The sequence below is a fragment of the Lagenorhynchus albirostris genome, chromosome X (genome assembly GCF_949774975.1).
Source record: "Lagenorhynchus albirostris chromosome X, mLagAlb1.1, whole genome shotgun sequence".
Classification (NCBI taxonomy): domain Eukaryota; kingdom Metazoa; phylum Chordata; class Mammalia; order Artiodactyla; family Delphinidae; genus Lagenorhynchus; species Lagenorhynchus albirostris.
In genome coordinates, this window is record NC_083116.1 from 79,539,301 (window position 1) to 79,558,269 (window position 18,969).

Here is an 18,969-nt window from a genome sequence, read left to right on the forward strand (position 1 = left end):
GGAAGTTGGAATTAAATATAAGTGCTCACATGCATGTACTATTTTGGCAAAGTACATTCACATCTTATGCCATTTGATTTTCAGACAGGAAATAGGTTGTTATTGTTATTCCTATTTTCTAGATCAACAGTCTGAGTCTCTAATAGGCAAAATTACTTTCCCAGAGTTCTCAGGCACTGACCCAGTGGGAGTCTTAGTCTTAGAAGGATTTTGTTCCCAACTACCAAACATCTTGGCCTCTTCCTACAGGGCATGGGCTCAGAACAGCAATGCAAGTATTTATCCTTCCAAAAGAGAGAGTGCTACGACCCTGTTCTGAGGAATTGCCTAATCCAGCCAACCTAAGCAAAGCTTTTGTTGGTGTTCTGCAAGTTTCATATCTCTTTATTATTCTTGATGCTGAAGCTAAGAGTTTAAATGGGAATGGGAAGTATCTCTTTGTCCCATCCTTCAACCACAGATGTCAAAGGAACATTTAGCTAGAGCAAAAGAAGGGTAGAGAAAGCTGTGTCTTGATGGGCCAGAAGGCAGTATTTTAGCTCAGGGTTGTGTTACCTAAACCAAAAGCTATGAGGAACAATATGATTTATAAGAAGAATATCAAAACCAGAATTGGGAGTTCCATCCAGGTTCAGGTCCCACCTTAGTCACAAACTGACTGAGGAATGTCAGGTGAATCTTTTCCATCCTGGACCTTGTTCCCCAACTCTAAAATTAGCAGGTTGGTAGAGTTGCTCTTTAAGTGTTGTCTGACTCTTACTTTCTCTGATTCTGTGAGATCTAGGTATGCTTTCACTAAAGAACGCTGTGGTAGTGATCCATGATTCTGCATGTTTTGCCATTTCCTCCTTGATACCCATGGAGGCATGTCTTACTCAGGCATGAATGTGTTAACAAGGCATAATCTACTCTTTCTGTAGGTTAAGGGAGATCACTTAATACTGCATTCAGTATAGGAAAAAGTCACTATCTATTAGAAAATATTTATTAATTTATTTATTCATTCATTCATTCATTTACTAATTACTCCTGGGAACAGAAAATGCCTCACAAACATTTAAGTTACAATACCTTCATTTTACAAATGAGGAAGTAGGAAATAGAGTTATTTTTATCAAAGTTATTCAGTGAAGCCAGTAAAAGAAAATATATTTTTTAATGAGTTCTCTGAAAAGATGACATTCTTCTTTCTAAATCCAGACAGTGGGATAAAAGAGTACTGGCTTAATTCTAGGTCACCTTGACCAATGATTGGTGATATTACCTCTTGTAATCTTAGAAATAATATTATGATCAGGGAGACTGAGACACAGGGCAAGCAAAGTTAAATATGCCTTATAAAGTTGCCTCATCTGCCTCTCTGAGGAAGATCATCTCAGTCATCTGATATCTATGAAATAAATTCTGTCCTCAAATGCGTCCAGAAAAGCTGGAACTAGCTTTCCTCAGTCATTCGTATTACTGTCTTATACCCTTCACCATCAAGAAATTCTTCCTAGGTCTAATAGAGTTTATCATACTATAGCTTCAAGACATTTGCATTTGATATGTTTAAGCCTGGAGTTTTCAAACTTACTGTTTTTTTTCTTTCTGTTAATTGCCTATTCTGATGATTTCCAATGGTCTTTACATCTTGGTGTATACATCGAAAATAATACATTGTATAAAACAGTAATATTTTTATAGCATACTAAAGTAAAAGGATGAGGCAGCTCATTGGCCTGAAGTGACCAGCCCAGGGATTTCTGGCTGCTCTAGGCCCTACCTATCTATACCACCTGGACATTCAAGGCCCTGTTCCCATCCTTTGCCAATTTTCCCATTGTTTCTCATATTTTTCTTGCTGATTTATAGGAGTTCCTTGTATATTCCAGATATTAATCCCTTGTCAGTTTTCCAAGTTGCAAATAGTCTTCTTCCTGTCATCCTCTTATTTTTTAATGGTTTTGTTTAATTTGAAAAAAAGACATCCTGAATAAAAGAAGAAAAGAAAACTAACAATTTAAGAATTCTGCTGCTAACTTACCTTTTGTCATCATTAGCATGAGAAGAGCTAGTCATTTTGCAGTTATTCAACATATATCTATTGAGCAGCAACTATATGCCAGGTACTATATTAAACTCTAGAGATACAGCTGTGAACAGAACAACCATGGTCATCATTCCCTAGTTTTATTAAAATTATTTTCAAGACGTTTATCAGGTCCCCTGTCAGGTCTTAGGCTTCCAGGCAAAACAGTACATGATATCTCTAGAGAGTCAAGAGCTGAATGGGGCCCTGGAAATCTTTTCTGATATATGCATTTTAGAGATGGGGACACTGAAGTCCAGACTTGCAAGAGCCTTTCCCTAAAGGGTTTTTCAAACCCTAGGTGATCCAGAGGTTCTTTGATCCACCTTATTTCCCTGCGATCTTTGGAATCTTCCCTGGAGGTCATGGGGTCAATTTGTATCCCATATCAAGGCACTAATTCTATTGGTTTGGGCAAAAGGTTCGTTCGTTTTATCCATAAGATGGCTCTAGTAGCACTTAGTTGTCTTTAACATAATTTGAAACAATTTTGTTAGAATGTATGTGATAGCTGTCATATCAGTGTACATTTTAAAAAAGACATCAAAATTGGTGAATTTTTGTGTGGCCATTTTAATATTGAAGATGGAAGAAAAAAAGCAACATTTTTGGCATATTATGCTTTATTATTCCAAGAAAGGTAAAAACGCAACTGAAACACGCAAAGATTTTTGCAGTGTATGGAAAAGTTGCTGTGACTGATTGAACGTGTCAAAAATGGTTTGTGAAATTTTGTGCTGGTGATTTCTTGCTGGATGAAGCTCCATGGTCAGGTGGACCAGTTGAAGTTAATAGCGATCAAATCAAGACATTAATTGAGAATAATCAACATTATACCACGTGGGAGATAGCCGACATACTCAAAATATACAAATCAAGCATTGAAAATCATTTGCACCAGCTTGGTTATGTTATAATCGCTTTGATGTTTGGGTTCCACATAAGTTAAGTGAAAAAAACCTTCTTGACCATATTTCTGCTTGTGATTCTCTACTTAAACATAATGAAAATGTTCCATTTTTAAAACAAATTGTGACAGGCAATGAAAAGTGGATACTGTACAATAATGTGGAATGGAAGAGATCGTGGGGCAAGTGAAATGAAACACCACCAACCACACCAAAGGCTGGTCTTCATCCAAAGAAGGTGACGTTGTGTACATGGTGGGATTAAAAGGGAGTCCTCTATTATGAGCTCCTTCCAGAAAGCCAAACGATTAATTCCAAGTACTGCTCCTAGTTAGACCAACTGAAAGCAGTGCTCGACAAAAAAGCATCCAGAATTAGTCAACAGAAAATGCATAATCGTCTATCAGGATAATGCAAGACCTCTTGTTTCTTTGATGACCAGGCAAAACCTGTTACAGCTTGGCTGGGAAGTTCTGATTCATCTGCCAAATTCACCAGACATTACACCTTTGGATTTGCATTTGTTTTTGTCTTTACAAAATTCTCTTAATGGATAAAATTTCAATTCCCTGGAAGACTGTAAGAGGCACCTGGAACAGTTCTTTGCTCAAAAAGATAAAAAGATTTGGGAAGATAGAATTACGAAGTTGTCTGAAAAATGGCAGGTGGTAGTGGAACAAAAGGGTGAATACATTGTTCAATAATTCTTGGGGAAAATGAAAAATGTGTCTTTTATTTTTACTTAAAAACTGAAGGCACATTTTGGCCAATCCAATAGCTCAATGCATTAGATCTAGACTTAAATCAACCCTCGTGGGTTTTGAAACAGAGTGAAATAAATAGTCAACCTTCCTTGCCTATTACCATGGCAGTCCCAGGGCTAATTCATGCCTTTTGTGATTGATTTGATAACGCCTACTGTAATGCCTTCATACTCATGCCCACTTTACTCCTAGGACAGGTGAGGCTCTCAAAAACTACCTCTGTTCAATCAGTTCACACCCACTGCCATATCACCCTATTCTCTTTTACCGTGCAGATGGAGTTAGAGGGCATTTGAAGCATGCTTAACAGTAATATCTATAGACCCCTTCTGCTCCCTATGCCCTGTAATAGGCCTTCAGAGGTCTTCTGAGTCTTCTCTTCTCCAGGACAAACAGCCCTGGTTCCTTCTACCATTCTTCATGGTGTTGCTTTTCAGGGATCTCTCTACCCTGCTGACTTCCCACTGTCTCTGTATCCTTTACTCCATGTTCCTCTGAAAATAGGGCTCAGAACTGAATGCTGCTCCCCTGCAGGGGTGTGATTACTTTCCTATGACTTCTCATTCCACCCTCTCAATCTGTTTCTTCTTCATCCCTAACTGAAAATGACATTAGTTTTTTTTTTTTTGGCAGTCATATTCCACTGCCAACTCATCTTAACTTATATGCCCTTGGGGGGAGACCTTCAGATGGTGGAGGAGTAACACATGGAGATCACCTTCCTCCCCACAAATACATCAGAAATACATCTACATGTGGAACAACTCCTACAGAACACCTACTGAACGCTGGCAGAAGACATCAGACTTCCCAAAAGGCAAGAAACTCCCCACGTACCTGGGTAGAGCAAAAGAAAAAAGAAAAAACAGAGACAAAAGAATAGGGACAGGACCTGCACCTGTTGGAGGGAGCTGTGAAGGAGGAACAGTTTCCACACACTAGGAAGCACCTTCACTGATGGGGACAGGGCGTGCCGGGGGATAAGTTTCGGAGCCACAGAGGAGAGTGCAGCAACAGGGGTGCAGAGGGCCAAGTGGAGAGATTCCAGAAAAGAGGATGGGTGCTGACCAGCACTCACCAGCCCAAGAGGCTTGTCTGCTCACCCGCTGGAGCTGGTGGGGGCTGGGAGCTGAGGCTCGGGCTTCGGAGGTCAGATCCCAGGGAGAGGACTGGGGTTGGCTGCATGAACACAGCCTGAAGGGGGCTAGTGCACCACAGCTAGACTGATTGGAGTACAGGAAAAAGTCTGGAACTGCCTGAGAGGCAAGAAAACATTGTTTCGGGGAGCACGAGGAGAGGGGATTCAGAGCACCGCCTAAATGAGCTCCAGAGATGGGCGCAAGCCACGGCTATCAGTGCAGACACCAGAGATGGGCATGAAATTCTAAGCCTGCTACTGCAGCCACCAAGAAGCCTGTGTGCAAGCAAAGGTCACTATCCACAACTCCTCTCCCAGGAACCTTTGCAGCCCACTGCTGCCAGGGTCCCATGATCCAGGGACGACTTCCCAGGGAGAACACACGGCACACCTCAGGCTGGTGCAACGTCACACAGGCCTCTGCTGCTGCAGGCTAGCCCCGCATTACGTACCCCTCCCTCCCCCCAGCTTGAGTGAGCCAGAGCCCCCTAATAAGCTACTACTTTAACCCCATCCAGTCTGAGCAAAGAACAGATATCCTCAGGCGACCTACATGCAGAGGCGGAGCCAAATCCAAAGCTGCACCCCAGGAGCTGTGTGAGCAAAGAAGAGAAAGGGTTATTTCTCCCAGCAGCCTCAGGACCAGTGCTTTAAATCTCCACAGTCAACTTGATGTACCCTGCATCTCTGGAATACCTGAATAGACAATGAATAATCCCAAAAATGAGGCGGTGGACTTTGGGAGCGACTGTAGACTTGGGGTTTGCTTTCTGCATCTAATTTGTTCCTGACTTTAGGTTTATCTTAGTTTAGTATTTAGAGTTTATTATCATTGATAGATTTCTTTATTGATTTGGTTGTTCTCTTCCACCTTTTATATATATATATATATATATATATATATATATATATACACACATATATAATTTGTTCCTTTTTCACTTTTTGTGAGTGTGTATGTATATGCTTCTTTATGTGATTTTGTCTGTATAGCTTTGCTTTTAACCTTTGTCCTAGGGTTCTGCCTGTCTGCTTTTTTTTTTAGTATAGTTTTTAGCACTTGTTATCATTGGTGGATGTGATTTTTGGTTTGGTTGCTCTCTTCCTTCTTTTTTTAATTACTTTTTATTTTTATTGTGATAACTTTATTTCATTTTATTTTCTTTTTTTCCTTTCTTTCTCTTTTCTCCCTTTTCTTCTGAGCTGTGTGGTTGACAGGGTCTTAGTGCTCTGGCTGGGTGTCAGGCCTGTACCTCTGAGGTGGGAGAGCTGAGCTCAGGACATTGGTCCACCAGAGACCTCCTAGCTCCATGTAATATCAAATGGCAAAAGTTCTCCCAGAGATATCCATCTCAATGCTAAGACACAGCTCCATGCAATGACCAGCAAGCTACATTGCTGGGCACCCTATACCACACAACTAGCAAGACAGGAACACAACCCCACCCATTAGCAGAGAGGCTGCCTAAAATCATAAAAGGTGACGGATACCCCAAAACACACCACCAGAAGTGGATCTGCCCACCAGAAAGACAAGATCCAGCCTCATCCACCACAACACAGGCACTAGGCCCCTCCACCAGTAAGCCTACACTACCCACTGAACCAACCATAGCCACTGGGGGCAGACACCAAAAACAACAGGAACTACAAACCTGCAGCCTGTGAAAAGGAGACACCAAACACAGTAAAATAAGCAAAATGAGAAGACAGAGAAACACACAGCAGATGAAGGAGCAAGGTAAAAACACATCAGACCAAACAAATGAAGAGGAAATAGACAGTATGCCTGAAAAAGAATTCAGGATAGTGACAGTAAAGATATCCAAAATCTTGGAAATAGAATAGAAAAAATACAAGGAATGTTTAACAAGGACCTAGAAGAACTAAACAGCAAACAAACAATGGTGAACAGCACAATAAATGAAATTAAAAATTCTCTAGAAGGAAGCAATAGCAGAATAACTGAGGCAGAAGAACGGATAAGTGACATGGAAGATAAAATAGTGGAAATAACTACTGCAGAGCAGAATAAAGAAAAAAGAATGAAATGAATTGAAGACAGTCACAGAGACCTCCGGGACAACTTTAAATGCAACAACATTCAAATTACAGGGGTCACAGAAGAAGAGAAAAAGAAAGGGACTGAGAAAATATATGAAAAGATTATAGTTGAAAACTTCCCTAATATGGGAAAGGAAATAGTCAGTCAAGTCCCGGAAGCACAGAGAGTCCCATACAGGATAAATCCAAGGAGCAACATGCCAAAAAACATATTAGTCAAACTGTCAAAAATTAAATACAAAGAAAAAACATTAAAAGGGAAAAACAGCAAATAACATACAAGGGAATCCCCATAAGGTTAACAGCTGACCTTTCAGCAGAAACTCTGTAAGCCAGAAGGGGGTGGCAGGACATATTTAAAATGATGAAATGGAAAGACCTACAACCAAGATTACTCTACCCACCAAGGATCTCATTCAGATTCGACAAAAAAATTAAAACCTTTAAAGACAAGCAAAAGCTAAGAGAATTCAACACCACCAAACCAGTTTACAACAAATGCTAAAGGAATTTCTCTAGGCAGGAAACACAAGAGAAAGAAAAGGCCTACAATAACAAACCCAAAGCAATTAAGAAAATGGTAATAGGAACATACATACCAACAGCTACCTTAAATGTAAATGGATTAAATTATCCAACCAAAAGGCATAGACTGGCTGAATGGATACAAAAACAAGAGCCATATATATACTGTCTACAAGAGAGCCACTTCAGACCTAGGGACACACACATACTGAAAGTGAGGGGATGGAAAAAGATATTCCATGCAAATGCAAATCAAAAGAAAGCTGGTATAGCAATTCTCATGTCAGACAAAATAGGCTTTAAAATAAATACTATTACAAGAGACTAAGAAGAACACTACATAATTATCAAGGGATCAGTCCAAGAGGAAGATATAACAACTGTAAATATTGATGAACCCAACATAGGAGCACATCAATACGTAAGGCAAATGCTAACAGCCATAAAAGGGGAAATCAACAGTAATGCAATCATAGTAGGGGACTGTAACACCACACTTACACCAATGGACAGATCATCCAAAATGAAAACAAATAAGGAAACACAAACTTTAAATGATACATTAAACAAGATGGACTTAATTGATATTTATAGGACATTCCATCCAACAACAACAGAATAAACTTTCTTCTCATGTGCTCATGGAACAGTCTGCAGGATAGAGCATATCTTGGGTCACAAATCAAGCATTGGTACATTTACAAAAATTGAAATTGTATCAAGTATCTTTTCTGACCACAATGCTATGAGACTAGATATCAATTACAGGAAAAAAGTTTGTTAATACATGGAGGCTAAACAATACACTACTAAATAACCAAGAGATCAGTGAAGAAATCAAAGAGGAAATCAAAAAATACCTAGAAACAAATGACAATGAAAACATGACAACCCAAAACCTATGGGATGCAGCAAAAGAAGTTCTAAAAGGGGAGTTTATAGCCATTCAATCCTACCTCAAGAAACAAGAAACATCTCAAATAAACAAGCTACCCTTATACCTAAAGTAATCAGAGAAAGAAGAACAAAAACCCCCAAAGTTAGCAGAAGGAAAGAAATCATAAAGATCAGATCAGAAATAAATGAAAAAGAAATGAAGGAAACAGTAGCAAAGATCAATAAAACCCAAAGCTGGTTCTTTGAGAAGATAAGCAAAATTGATAAACCATTAGCCAGAGCCATCAAGGGAAAAAGGGAAAAGATGCAAAGCAATAGAATTAGAAATGAAAACGGAGAAGTAACAACTGACACTGTGGAAATACAAAGGATTATGAGAGACTACTACAAGCAACTATATGCCAATAAAATGGACAGCCTGGAAGAAATGGACAATTTCTTAGAAAAGCACAACCTTCTAAGACTGAACCTGGAAGAAATAGAAAATATAAACACATATCACAAGCACTGAAATGGAGACTGTGATTTAAAATCTTCCGAAAAACAAAAGCCCAGGACCAGATGGCTTCACAGGCAGAATCTATTCAAACATTTAGAGAAGAGCTAATACGTATCCTTCTCAAACTCTTCCAAAGTATAACAGAGAGAGGAACACTCCCAAGCTATGAGGCCAGCATCACCCTGATATTGAAACCAGAGAAAGATGTCACAAGGAAAGAAAACTACAGGCCAATATCACTGATGAACATAGATGCAAAAATCCACAACAAAATACTAGCAAACAGAATCTAACAGCATATTAAAAGGATCATACACCATAATCAAGTGGGGTTTATCCCAGGCATGGAAAGATTCTTCAATATACGCAAATCAATCAGTGTGACAAACCATATTAAAAAACTGAAGGAGAAAAACCATGTGGTTATCTTAATAGATGCAGGAAACGATTTCAACAAACTTCAACACCCATTTATGATAAAAATTCTCCAGAAAGTAGGCATAGAGGTAACTTATCTCAACCTAATAAAGGCTGTATATGACAAACCCACAGCCAACTTCATTCTCAATGGTGAAAACTGAAACCATTTCCATTAAGATGAGGAAGAAGACAAGGTTTTCCACTCTCACCACTATTATTCAACATAGCTTTGGAAGTCTTACCCACAGCAGTTAGAGAAGAAAAAGAAATAAAAGGAATCCAAATCGGAAAAGAAGAAGTAAAGCTGTCACTCTTTGCAGATGACATGATACTATATAGAGAGAATCCTAAAGATGCTACCAGAAAACTACTAGAGTTAATCAGTGAATTTGGTAATGTATCAGGATACAAAATTAATGCACAGAAATCTCTTGCATTCCTTTACACTAATGATGAAAAATCTGAAAGAGAAGTTAAGTAAACAATCCCATATATCATTGCAATGAAAATTAAAAAATAGCTAGGAATGAACCTACCTAAGGAGACAAAAGACCTGTATGCACAAAAATATAAGACACTGATGAAAGAAATTAAAGATGATACCAACAGATGGAGAGATATACCATGTTCTTGGATTGGAAGAATCAACATTGTGAAAATGACTATACTACCCAAAGCAATCTACAGATTCAGTGCAATCTCTATCAAAGTACCAATGGCATTTTTCACAAAACTAGAACAAAAAATTTCACAATTTATGTGGAAACACAAAAACTCCACATAGCCAAAGCAATCTTGAGAACGAAAAACATACCTGGAGGAATCAGGCTCCCTGACTTTAGACAATACTACAAAGCTACAGTAAACAAGACAGTATGGTGCTGGCAGTAAAACAGCTATATAGATCAGTAGAACAGGATAGAAAGCCCAGAGATTAACCCACGCACCTATGGTCACCTTATTTTTGATAAAGGATTCAAGAATATACAGTGGAGAAAAGACAGCCTCTTCAGTAATTGGTGCTTAGAAAACTGGACAGCTACATGTAACAGAATGAAATTAGAACACTCCCTAACACCATACAGAAAAATAAACTCAAAATGTATTAAAGACCTAAATGTAAGGCCAGACAGTATAAAACTCTTAGAGCAAAGCATAGGCGGAACACTTTATGACATAAATCACAGAAAGAACGTTTTTGACCCACCTGCTAGAGAAACGGAAATAAAAACAAAAATAAACAAATGGGACCTAATGAAACTTAAAAGATTTGCACAACAAAGGAAACCAGAAACAAGATGAAGAGACAACCCTCAGAATGGGAGAAGATATTTGCAAATGAAGCAACTGACAATGGATTAACCTCCAAAATTTATAGGCAGCTCATGCAACTCAATATCAAAAAAAAAATCCAAAAATGGGCAGAAGTCCTAAATAGACATTTCTCAAAAGAAGATGTACAGATTGCCAACAAACCCATGAATGAATGCTCAACATCACTAATCATTAGAGAAATGCGAATCAAAACAACAATAAATAGTAGTATAAATAAATGTCAACACATTATTGGCACAAATTATTAATTTGCAAACTGTTTTAAAGACACTCATTGATGGCTGAATTGGAGGGTAAGAAGAGCTAAGGTAAGTGAGATTTTGGTAGGGGTTGGTAAAGGGCATTGAAGCCAGGGATGAGGATCTTCCTGGAGTATGCCTAAATGACTTCATTGCAAGCTGTGTTAGAGGAGACAAAATGGAGTTAGGACCAGAAGTGATAAGTCATTCACCATAAATGCTCCTCATTAGGGGCCCAACAAGTGTTATAATAATCACATTTAGCTTTTGGATGAAAGCAATTGACCATAATTTATTCTCACCAGAACATTTTCACATGCTAATGATTTCTAATGAGGACAGTGGCCATTAGTTAAAAATCTACACCAGTAGTTTTAAAACGGAACACTGTGTTTGGTTTCTTTTGCCCTGACTTACAATGTGTCCTGAGTCTGATTGTGTTATCTCGGTGCTCTCTTATCAGACCAAGAATCTCTTTCATTGATTCTTCCTTCATCAGTGGCTAGCTGTATTAATTCATCCATTTATTCACAAATGTGTCCTAAATACTTACCCTGTTAAAAACACCATGCCTGGCCACTTGTGAACTTGCTGGCTAAGCTCATCCAAACTCTCTCTCCTAGCCAGCTACCTTAGATGGCTAAGACACCCACTTTAAAGAATGGTTTGGTTTTGTCAATTCCTGTTCCCTTTTGGGAAGTTTTCCTACCTGACCTTTTGGATTGGTCCTATAAGAAATAGAACATTAGAGTTGTGAATCAATCCAGCTAAACCAGTAACTCACTACTAAAGCAAGTGAAAATGTTTGTGTTTAACCAGATTCTGATAAAGGGTCCTATGACTTTTGGGGGTCCTTGTCATAAAAGGCTCTATGCTCTGGAGTCTGCAGTCTGAAGACCTTTGCTTGAGATCCATCTTTCCTAATTATTCACTGGTGGAGTGACTTCCTTCTTTAAACCCCAATCTTCTTGTATGAAAAGTGTAAATGGTTATTCCCTGTCTACTTCATGATACTGAAATAAGGCTCCCAAATGCTCAGGAAGTGGTAAAGCCCCCAGGGAGTGAAGGGCATCCTCAACCTGGGCTTTTGCTTTGTCTGCAGGGCTACCTGAAGCAATGCCGGAAGAGAAGGGACATGTTCAGTGATGAGCAACTGAAGGTGATCTTTGGGAACATTGAAGACATCTACAGGTTTCAGATGGGCTTCGTAAGAGACCTGGAGAAACAGTACAACAATGATGACCCCCACCTCAGCGAGATAGGACCCTGCTTCCTGGAGCACGTAAGCATCTTCCCCTTTGGGGAGGGTTTTGAGAGATGTTTGGAAGCCATGGAAGGAGTCTCTGAGCTTTTTGGTTCTGCTCAGTTGCTTTGCCCCATGGTAGGGGATGGATTCCTCTCTGACCCTGATGTTCATCCCCTTGCTAGAGTATGAGGACTTAGGAAGGTACTGTGATTTGTCCAAGGACTCTTCTTCTTTACTGTTCTCCATGCCTTTTTTTTCTCCTTCCAGATAATTATCAGTAGGATTTTTCTTCAACTTCTCTTCTCTGCTCCTATGGGGCTCAGTTTCCATGGGACCCAGTGCTTTGGGAGGGACTCTGAACATATTCATATATTCCAGGAATCTGAGAAAGGAGAGACCATGGTCAGCATGAAACTAGACCCCTGCAAGGCATTTAAGGGAGAACACTAGGGTAGGGGAAGTGACAAGTGTAGGAAAAGGGGCTACATGATTTAGAGGAAGGAACACTAGGAAACAGGGAAGTGAGGATGTGAGTCCTGTCTATAATGATTGTCTGGGTAACTTTGGGTAAGTTCCTTACCGTCTTTGGGCTTCTTCACATGGATTTAAGAAGGTTTCACTTTATACCTCTGTGGTTCTGTAATATCTTTTGTGTCTTATTCACAGGTGACCTAGTTGTTTTGACAACTCTTCTCCCCCGTTTTATAAAGTATTTATTTTTAAAGAGATAATACATGCACATGGTATAAAATTCAAATGACACATGAAAGTGTGCAACTAAGAGTAAGTTTTCTTGCAAATTCTCCTGCTTTTACTATGGGAATGTGTAGTGGGGGGATAACCCTAAGGCCACCCATATGTTCAGTGATTTGCTACAAGTCCCGGGACTCAGCATATAGTCATACTCATGGTTGTGATTTAATACAACTAAGGGATACAAAGCAAAATCAGCAAAAGGAAAAGGCACATGGGGCAAAGTGTGAAGGAAACCAAGTGTAAGTTTCCAACAGTCCTCTCCCAGTGGAGTCATACAGGATGCACTTAATTCCCCTTGCAATGAGTTGTGACAACACTTTTGAAATGTTGTCCACCAGGGAAAATTATTAGGGACTCAGTGCCCAAGATTTCTATGGGTGGCTGGTCATGTAGGCACCCTCTGCCTAGCATGTACCAAAATTCCAGACTCCCAGAAGGAAAGCAAGTATTCTGCATAAACCACATTGTTCATACAAATAGTTTAGGCACAGTGAGCCACTCTCGTCAGGGAATGGTGAAAAATCTCTTGAGATCCAAGTTCCAAGATGCCAGCCAAGGGCCAACCTTTCAAGCAGGCCTTTTTAGGGATAGCAGTCTCAGGCCTGATATGTTAACTCTTTTTTGCACAGTATTAAACTGGTTCAGCCATTCCAGAAAGCACCTGGGTAGTATTTATCAAAGTTAAGCATGTGTATGATCTTGGGTTCCATTCATGAATATATATCACAGAGAAATTCTCATAGAGGTCCACGAGGGAACATTTACAAGGCTGTTGATTGCATGGCAGTGTTGTGTGTGGTGGAGTGCAGTTAGAAACAACTTAGGTATTTATCACCAGGGTATGGATGAGAAACATAATGGGGGATGCTTACTGTAAGGTATTATATAGCAAGGAACAAGAGACTAGTTGTATGTACCCAATAGCAATGTGTGTAAATATAAATATAGTCTTGAGCTGGGAAAGTAGAATATGGAATAGTGATTCTCAATTGGAGTCTACCCTGTGCATTGTAGGGTGTTTAACAGCATTCCTGGTCTCTATCTACTGGAGGCCAGTAGCAACCTCCTAGTTGTGACAACCCAAAATGTCTCCAGACATTGTCAACTTTACCGAGGGACAAAAAAGAACCACTAATCTATTAAAATGATCATATACTTTTACACTGTAATCTGTTAATGTGGTGAATTTGGTTTGAATAATTTTCATATGTTAAATGAACATTGTATTGCTGGGATAAACCCCACCTAATCATGGTGTATTATCCTTCTTTATGTATTAGTTTGCTTTTTAAAAAATATTAGATTGTTTACCCTCTTTTAATTCAGTTCTAGGATTTATTTTTTTTTAGGATTTCATTCTTTATCATCTTGGTTTAGGTATAATTTACAAACAATAAAATTCACCAAATGTCTACTTCGATGGGTTTTGACAGGTGCATATAGTTGTGTAACTACCACCGTAATCAAGATATGGAACATCTCTATCACTTCATCAAGTTCTAATGTTCTCCCCTTGTTGTCAGTCTTTGCTCTCACCCTTGCCCTTGGCAAACACTGATCTGCATTCTGTCACCATAATTTTGTTTTTTTAGAATGTCATATAAATGGAATAATGCAATAGTGATATTTTGTTTAGCTTCTTTCACTTAATTTCTTTGATATCCATCCATATTTTTGCATGTATTAGTAGTTGGTTATTTTTCTTTTTATTGCTTAGCGATAATTCCATTGTGTGGATATACCACTCATTCACCAGTTCATTCCAGGACATCTGGGTTGTTTACTAGGTTGTTTCCATCTGTGGGATTACTGGGTTGCATTGTAGGTATTTGTTTAATTTTATAAGATACTGCCAAACTGTTTTCCAAAGTTACTGTATCATTTTGCATTCTCACTTCTAATATATAAGGGTTGCAGTTGTTCCACATGGTTGTCAGCACTTGGTATTATCAGTATTTCTAATTTTAGGCATTCTAATAGGTGCATAGTGGCATTTCATTGTGGGTTTAGTTTGCATTTCCCTAATGGCTAATGGTATTGAGCATTTTTTTCATGTGCTTATTTGCCATCTGTATAAAACCTTTGGTGAAGTGTCCTTGTCTTTTGCCCATGTGGGTTGTCTGTTTTCTTACTATTTAGTTCCAAGCGTTATTTCTGTATTCTGTTTGCAAGTCCTTGGTCATATATGTGATTTTCAAAGGTTTTCTCAGTCGTGGCTTAGTCTTTCATTTTTTCTTAACATTGTCTTTGAAAAGCATAAACTTTTAATTTTGTTGAAATTCAATTTATTACTTTTTCATGATTCATGTTTTTTTGTTTCTTATTTAAGAAATCTTTGCCTAACCCAAAGTCACAAAGCTTTTCTACTGTTTTCTTATAGAAATTATGTAGTTTTATTTCTTATATTTAGGCTATGATCATTTTTGAGGTACTTTTTATATATGGTGCAAAATAAGGTTCAAGGTTAATTTGCTTCCATGTGGATATTCAGTCATTCCAGCACCTTTGTTGAAAAAACTATTAATTTCTCCATTGAATTACCTGGGCATCTTTGTCAAAAATCAATTGATCATATATGTGTAGTTCTATTCTTAGGAACACTATTCTGTTCCAGTGATCTATGTGACTATTTATATAGTAATACCACACTGTGTTTTCTTCTTGTTTTAATTGAGATATAATTGTCATATAGCATTATATCAGTTTCAGGAGTACAACATAATAATTTAATATTTATATATATTGTGAAATGATCACCACAGTAAGTCTAGTTAACATCTATTACCATACATAGTTACAATTTTTTTGTCTCACTGTCTTGAATAATGTAGCTTCATAGCAAGTCTTGAAAGCAGGTAAAGTCCTTCAAATTCATACTTTTTCAAAACAATTTTGGCTATTTTAGGTGATTTCTATTTCTATATAAATTTATCTTATCACAAGGAGAATTTTGTTCTCTTCTTTTTATTTTATCTATATGAGATGATGGAAGTTAAATAAACATCGTGGTAATCATTTCACAATATATGTAAAGCAAGCCATCTTGCTGTACACCTTAAACTTATACAGTGATGTTTGTGAATTATTTCTGGATAAAACTGGGGGGGTGGTGGGAAGAATCAGCTTGCTTAGTTCTACCAAAAAGCAAGGATAACAACAACAAAAAAGAATTCTTCCAGCATTTTGATTAGGATTACATTAAATCTCCCAGCATTGTTTCTAGTTTTCACTTGTATAGGTCTTGATCTTATTTTTTAAAATTGATTTCTAAGTAATTAATTTTTTGCTGCTTTATAAATTGTATTTTTATTTCAATTTCCTATAGTTTGTTGCTATGATATAGAAATGCAACTCATTTTTTTTTTACAGCTGTCCCTCAGTATCTGCAGGAGATGTGTTCCAGGACACCCTGCAGATACCAAAATCCACAGATGCTCAAGACCCTTATATAAAATGGTATAATATTTGCATATAACCTATGCACATACTCCCATATACTTTAAATCATCTCTAGATTACTTATTATACTTAATACAATGTAAATACTATGTAAATGGTTGTAAATAAAATGTAAATGCTATATAAATTTTTACTGGCATGCAAAACAAAGTTTTGCTTTTTGGAACTTTCTAGATTTATTTTCTGAATATTTTCCATCTGCAGTGGTTGAATCCACAGATGCAGAACCTGCCAATATGGAGGGCCAACTGTATTGACTTTGAATCCTGGCACATTATTGAATTCAATAATTGGGTCTATTTTTTTTTTTTAGATTCCTTAGGATTGTATACATATACAATCACGTCATTTCTAAATAAAAGCAGTTTTATTTATTCTTTTTCAATCTGTATGACTCCTATTTCCTTTGCTTCTCTTATTGGACTAGCCAAGACCTTCACTACAGTGTTAACTAGAAGTGGTAAGAGCAGGCATCTTTTGTTTTGTACCTGATTTTTAGGGACAAAAATTCAGCATTTACTATTAAGAATGATATTAACTTTAAGTTTTTCACGATCACCCTTTATCACATTGGGGAAGTTTCTTTCTAATCCTGGTTTGCTGATGGCTTTTATCATAAATGTATTTTATCAAATGCTTATTGAAATTATTGAAATAATCATATGTTTTTTCTCCTTTAATCTGTTAACATGGTGAATTGGATTGGGATAAGTCCCTCCTAATCATGGTGTATCATCCTTTTACTGTACTATTTTGCCTGATTTTTAAAATTAGGTTACTTGTCTTTTTATTATTAAGTTCTAGTATTTTTTTATACATTGATGCAGGTTCTTTATTAGGTATGTGTTTTTCTGATTTCTTTTGATATGTATGGCTTGCCTATTTAGTTTTCTTTAATAATAGTTTTTTTAAGTCCATGTGTGATAATTCCATCTTGATATTTTTGGTCTACCAATTTCTATTTTCTATTATTTCTCTTAGGTTTTGCTCATGTCTTATATTCTCATGCACCAGGTTATTTTTTTATTTATTATTTTCTTTTTGTGGTACGCGGGCCTCTCCCGTTGTGGAGCACAGGCTCCAGACGCGCAGGCTCAGCGGCCATGGCTCATGGGCCCAGCCGCTCCACGGCACGCGGGATCTTCCCAGACCAGGGCACAAACCTGTGTCCCCTGCATCGGCAGGTGGACTCTCAACTGCTGCGCCACCAGGGAAGCCCACACCACGTTATTTTTGAATGAGTACTGAACAATGTATATAAAAAATTGTAGAGATTTTTGTAAAACTTGGAAATAATTTCAAACTTACAGAAAAGCTAAAAAAATAAGAACAGTATAAAGGGTACCCATACAGGCATACCTCAGAGATGTAGGTTTGGTTCCAGACCACCACAATAAAGTGAACCACACAAATTTTTTGGTTTCCCAGTTATGTTTACATTATGCTGTTGTCTATTAAGTGTGCAAGGCATTATGTCTCAAAAACAATATATATGCCTTACTTAAAAATACTTTGTTGCTGAAAAATGCTAACCACCATCTGAGCCTTCAGCAAGTCATAATCTTTTTGCTGGTGGAGGGTCTTGCCTTGACATTGATAGCTGCTGATCAGGGTGTTAGTTGCTGAAGGTTGGGGTAACAGTGGCAATTTCTTAAAATAAAACAATGAAGTTTGCTGTCAATTGATTTTTCCTTTCATGAATGATTTCTCTGTAGCATGCACCGCTGTTTGACAGTACTTTACCCACAGCAGAATTTCTTTCAAAATGGAAATTCTCTCAAACTCTGCCACTGTTTTAGAAACTGAGTTTATTTAATATTCTAAACCTTTTGTTGTCATTTCAACTATCTTCACAGCATCTTCACCAGAAGTTGATTCCATCTTCAGAAACCTCTTTCTTTGCTCATCTGTAATAAGCAACTTCTCATCCATTAAAGTTTTACCATGAGATTGCAGCAATTCAGTCACATCTTCAGCCTCCACTCCTAATTCTACTTCTCTTGCTATTTCCACTACATCTGCAATTACTTCCTCCACTGAAATCTTGAACTTTTCAAAGTCATCCATGAGGGTTGGAATCAACTTCTTCTGAACTCCTGTTAACGTTGGTATTTTGACCTCTTCCCATGAATCACGAATGTTCTTAATGGCACCTAGAATGGTGAATCCTTCCCAGAAGGTTTTCAATTTGCTTTGTCTAGATCCATCAGAGGAATCACTGTCTATGGGAGCTATAGCCTTAAAAATGTATTTCTTAATCATAAGACTTAAAAGTCAAAATTACTCTTTGATCCATGGGCTGTGTTAGCAGGCATGATAACAACATTAATCTCATTGTACATCTCCATCAGAGCTCTTGGGTGACCAGGTGAATTGTCAATGAGCAGTAATATTTTGCAAAGAATTTTTTTCTAAGCAGTAAGTCTCAACAGGGGACCTAAAATTTTCAGTAAATCATGTTGTTGTAAACAGATTTGCTGTCATCCAGGCTTTGTTGTTCCATCTATAGAGCACAGGCAGAGTAGATTTAACATAATTCTTAAAGGCCTCAGGATTTTTGGAATGGTAAATGAGCACTAGCTTCAACTTAAAATCAACCAGCTGCATTAGCTCCTAACAAAATAGTCAGCCTGCCTTTTTTTTTTTTT

At 37.8% G+C, this 18,969-nt stretch overlaps 1 protein-coding gene across 2 annotated transcripts in view; it reads left to right on the plus strand.

The window, feature by feature from the left end:
- The window catches only part of ARHGEF9 (Cdc42 guanine nucleotide exchange factor 9), a 191,646-nt gene that overhangs the window by 98,118 nt on the left and 74,559 nt on the right, over positions 1-18,969 (plus strand). For both annotated transcript variants that reach the window (XM_060137028.1, XM_060137027.1), the window contains exon 4: positions 11,963-12,142. In XM_060137028.1, the coding sequence (XP_059993011.1) occupies positions 11,963-12,142 (180 nt within the window). The remainder of the gene's footprint in view (positions 1-11,962; positions 12,143-18,969) is intronic.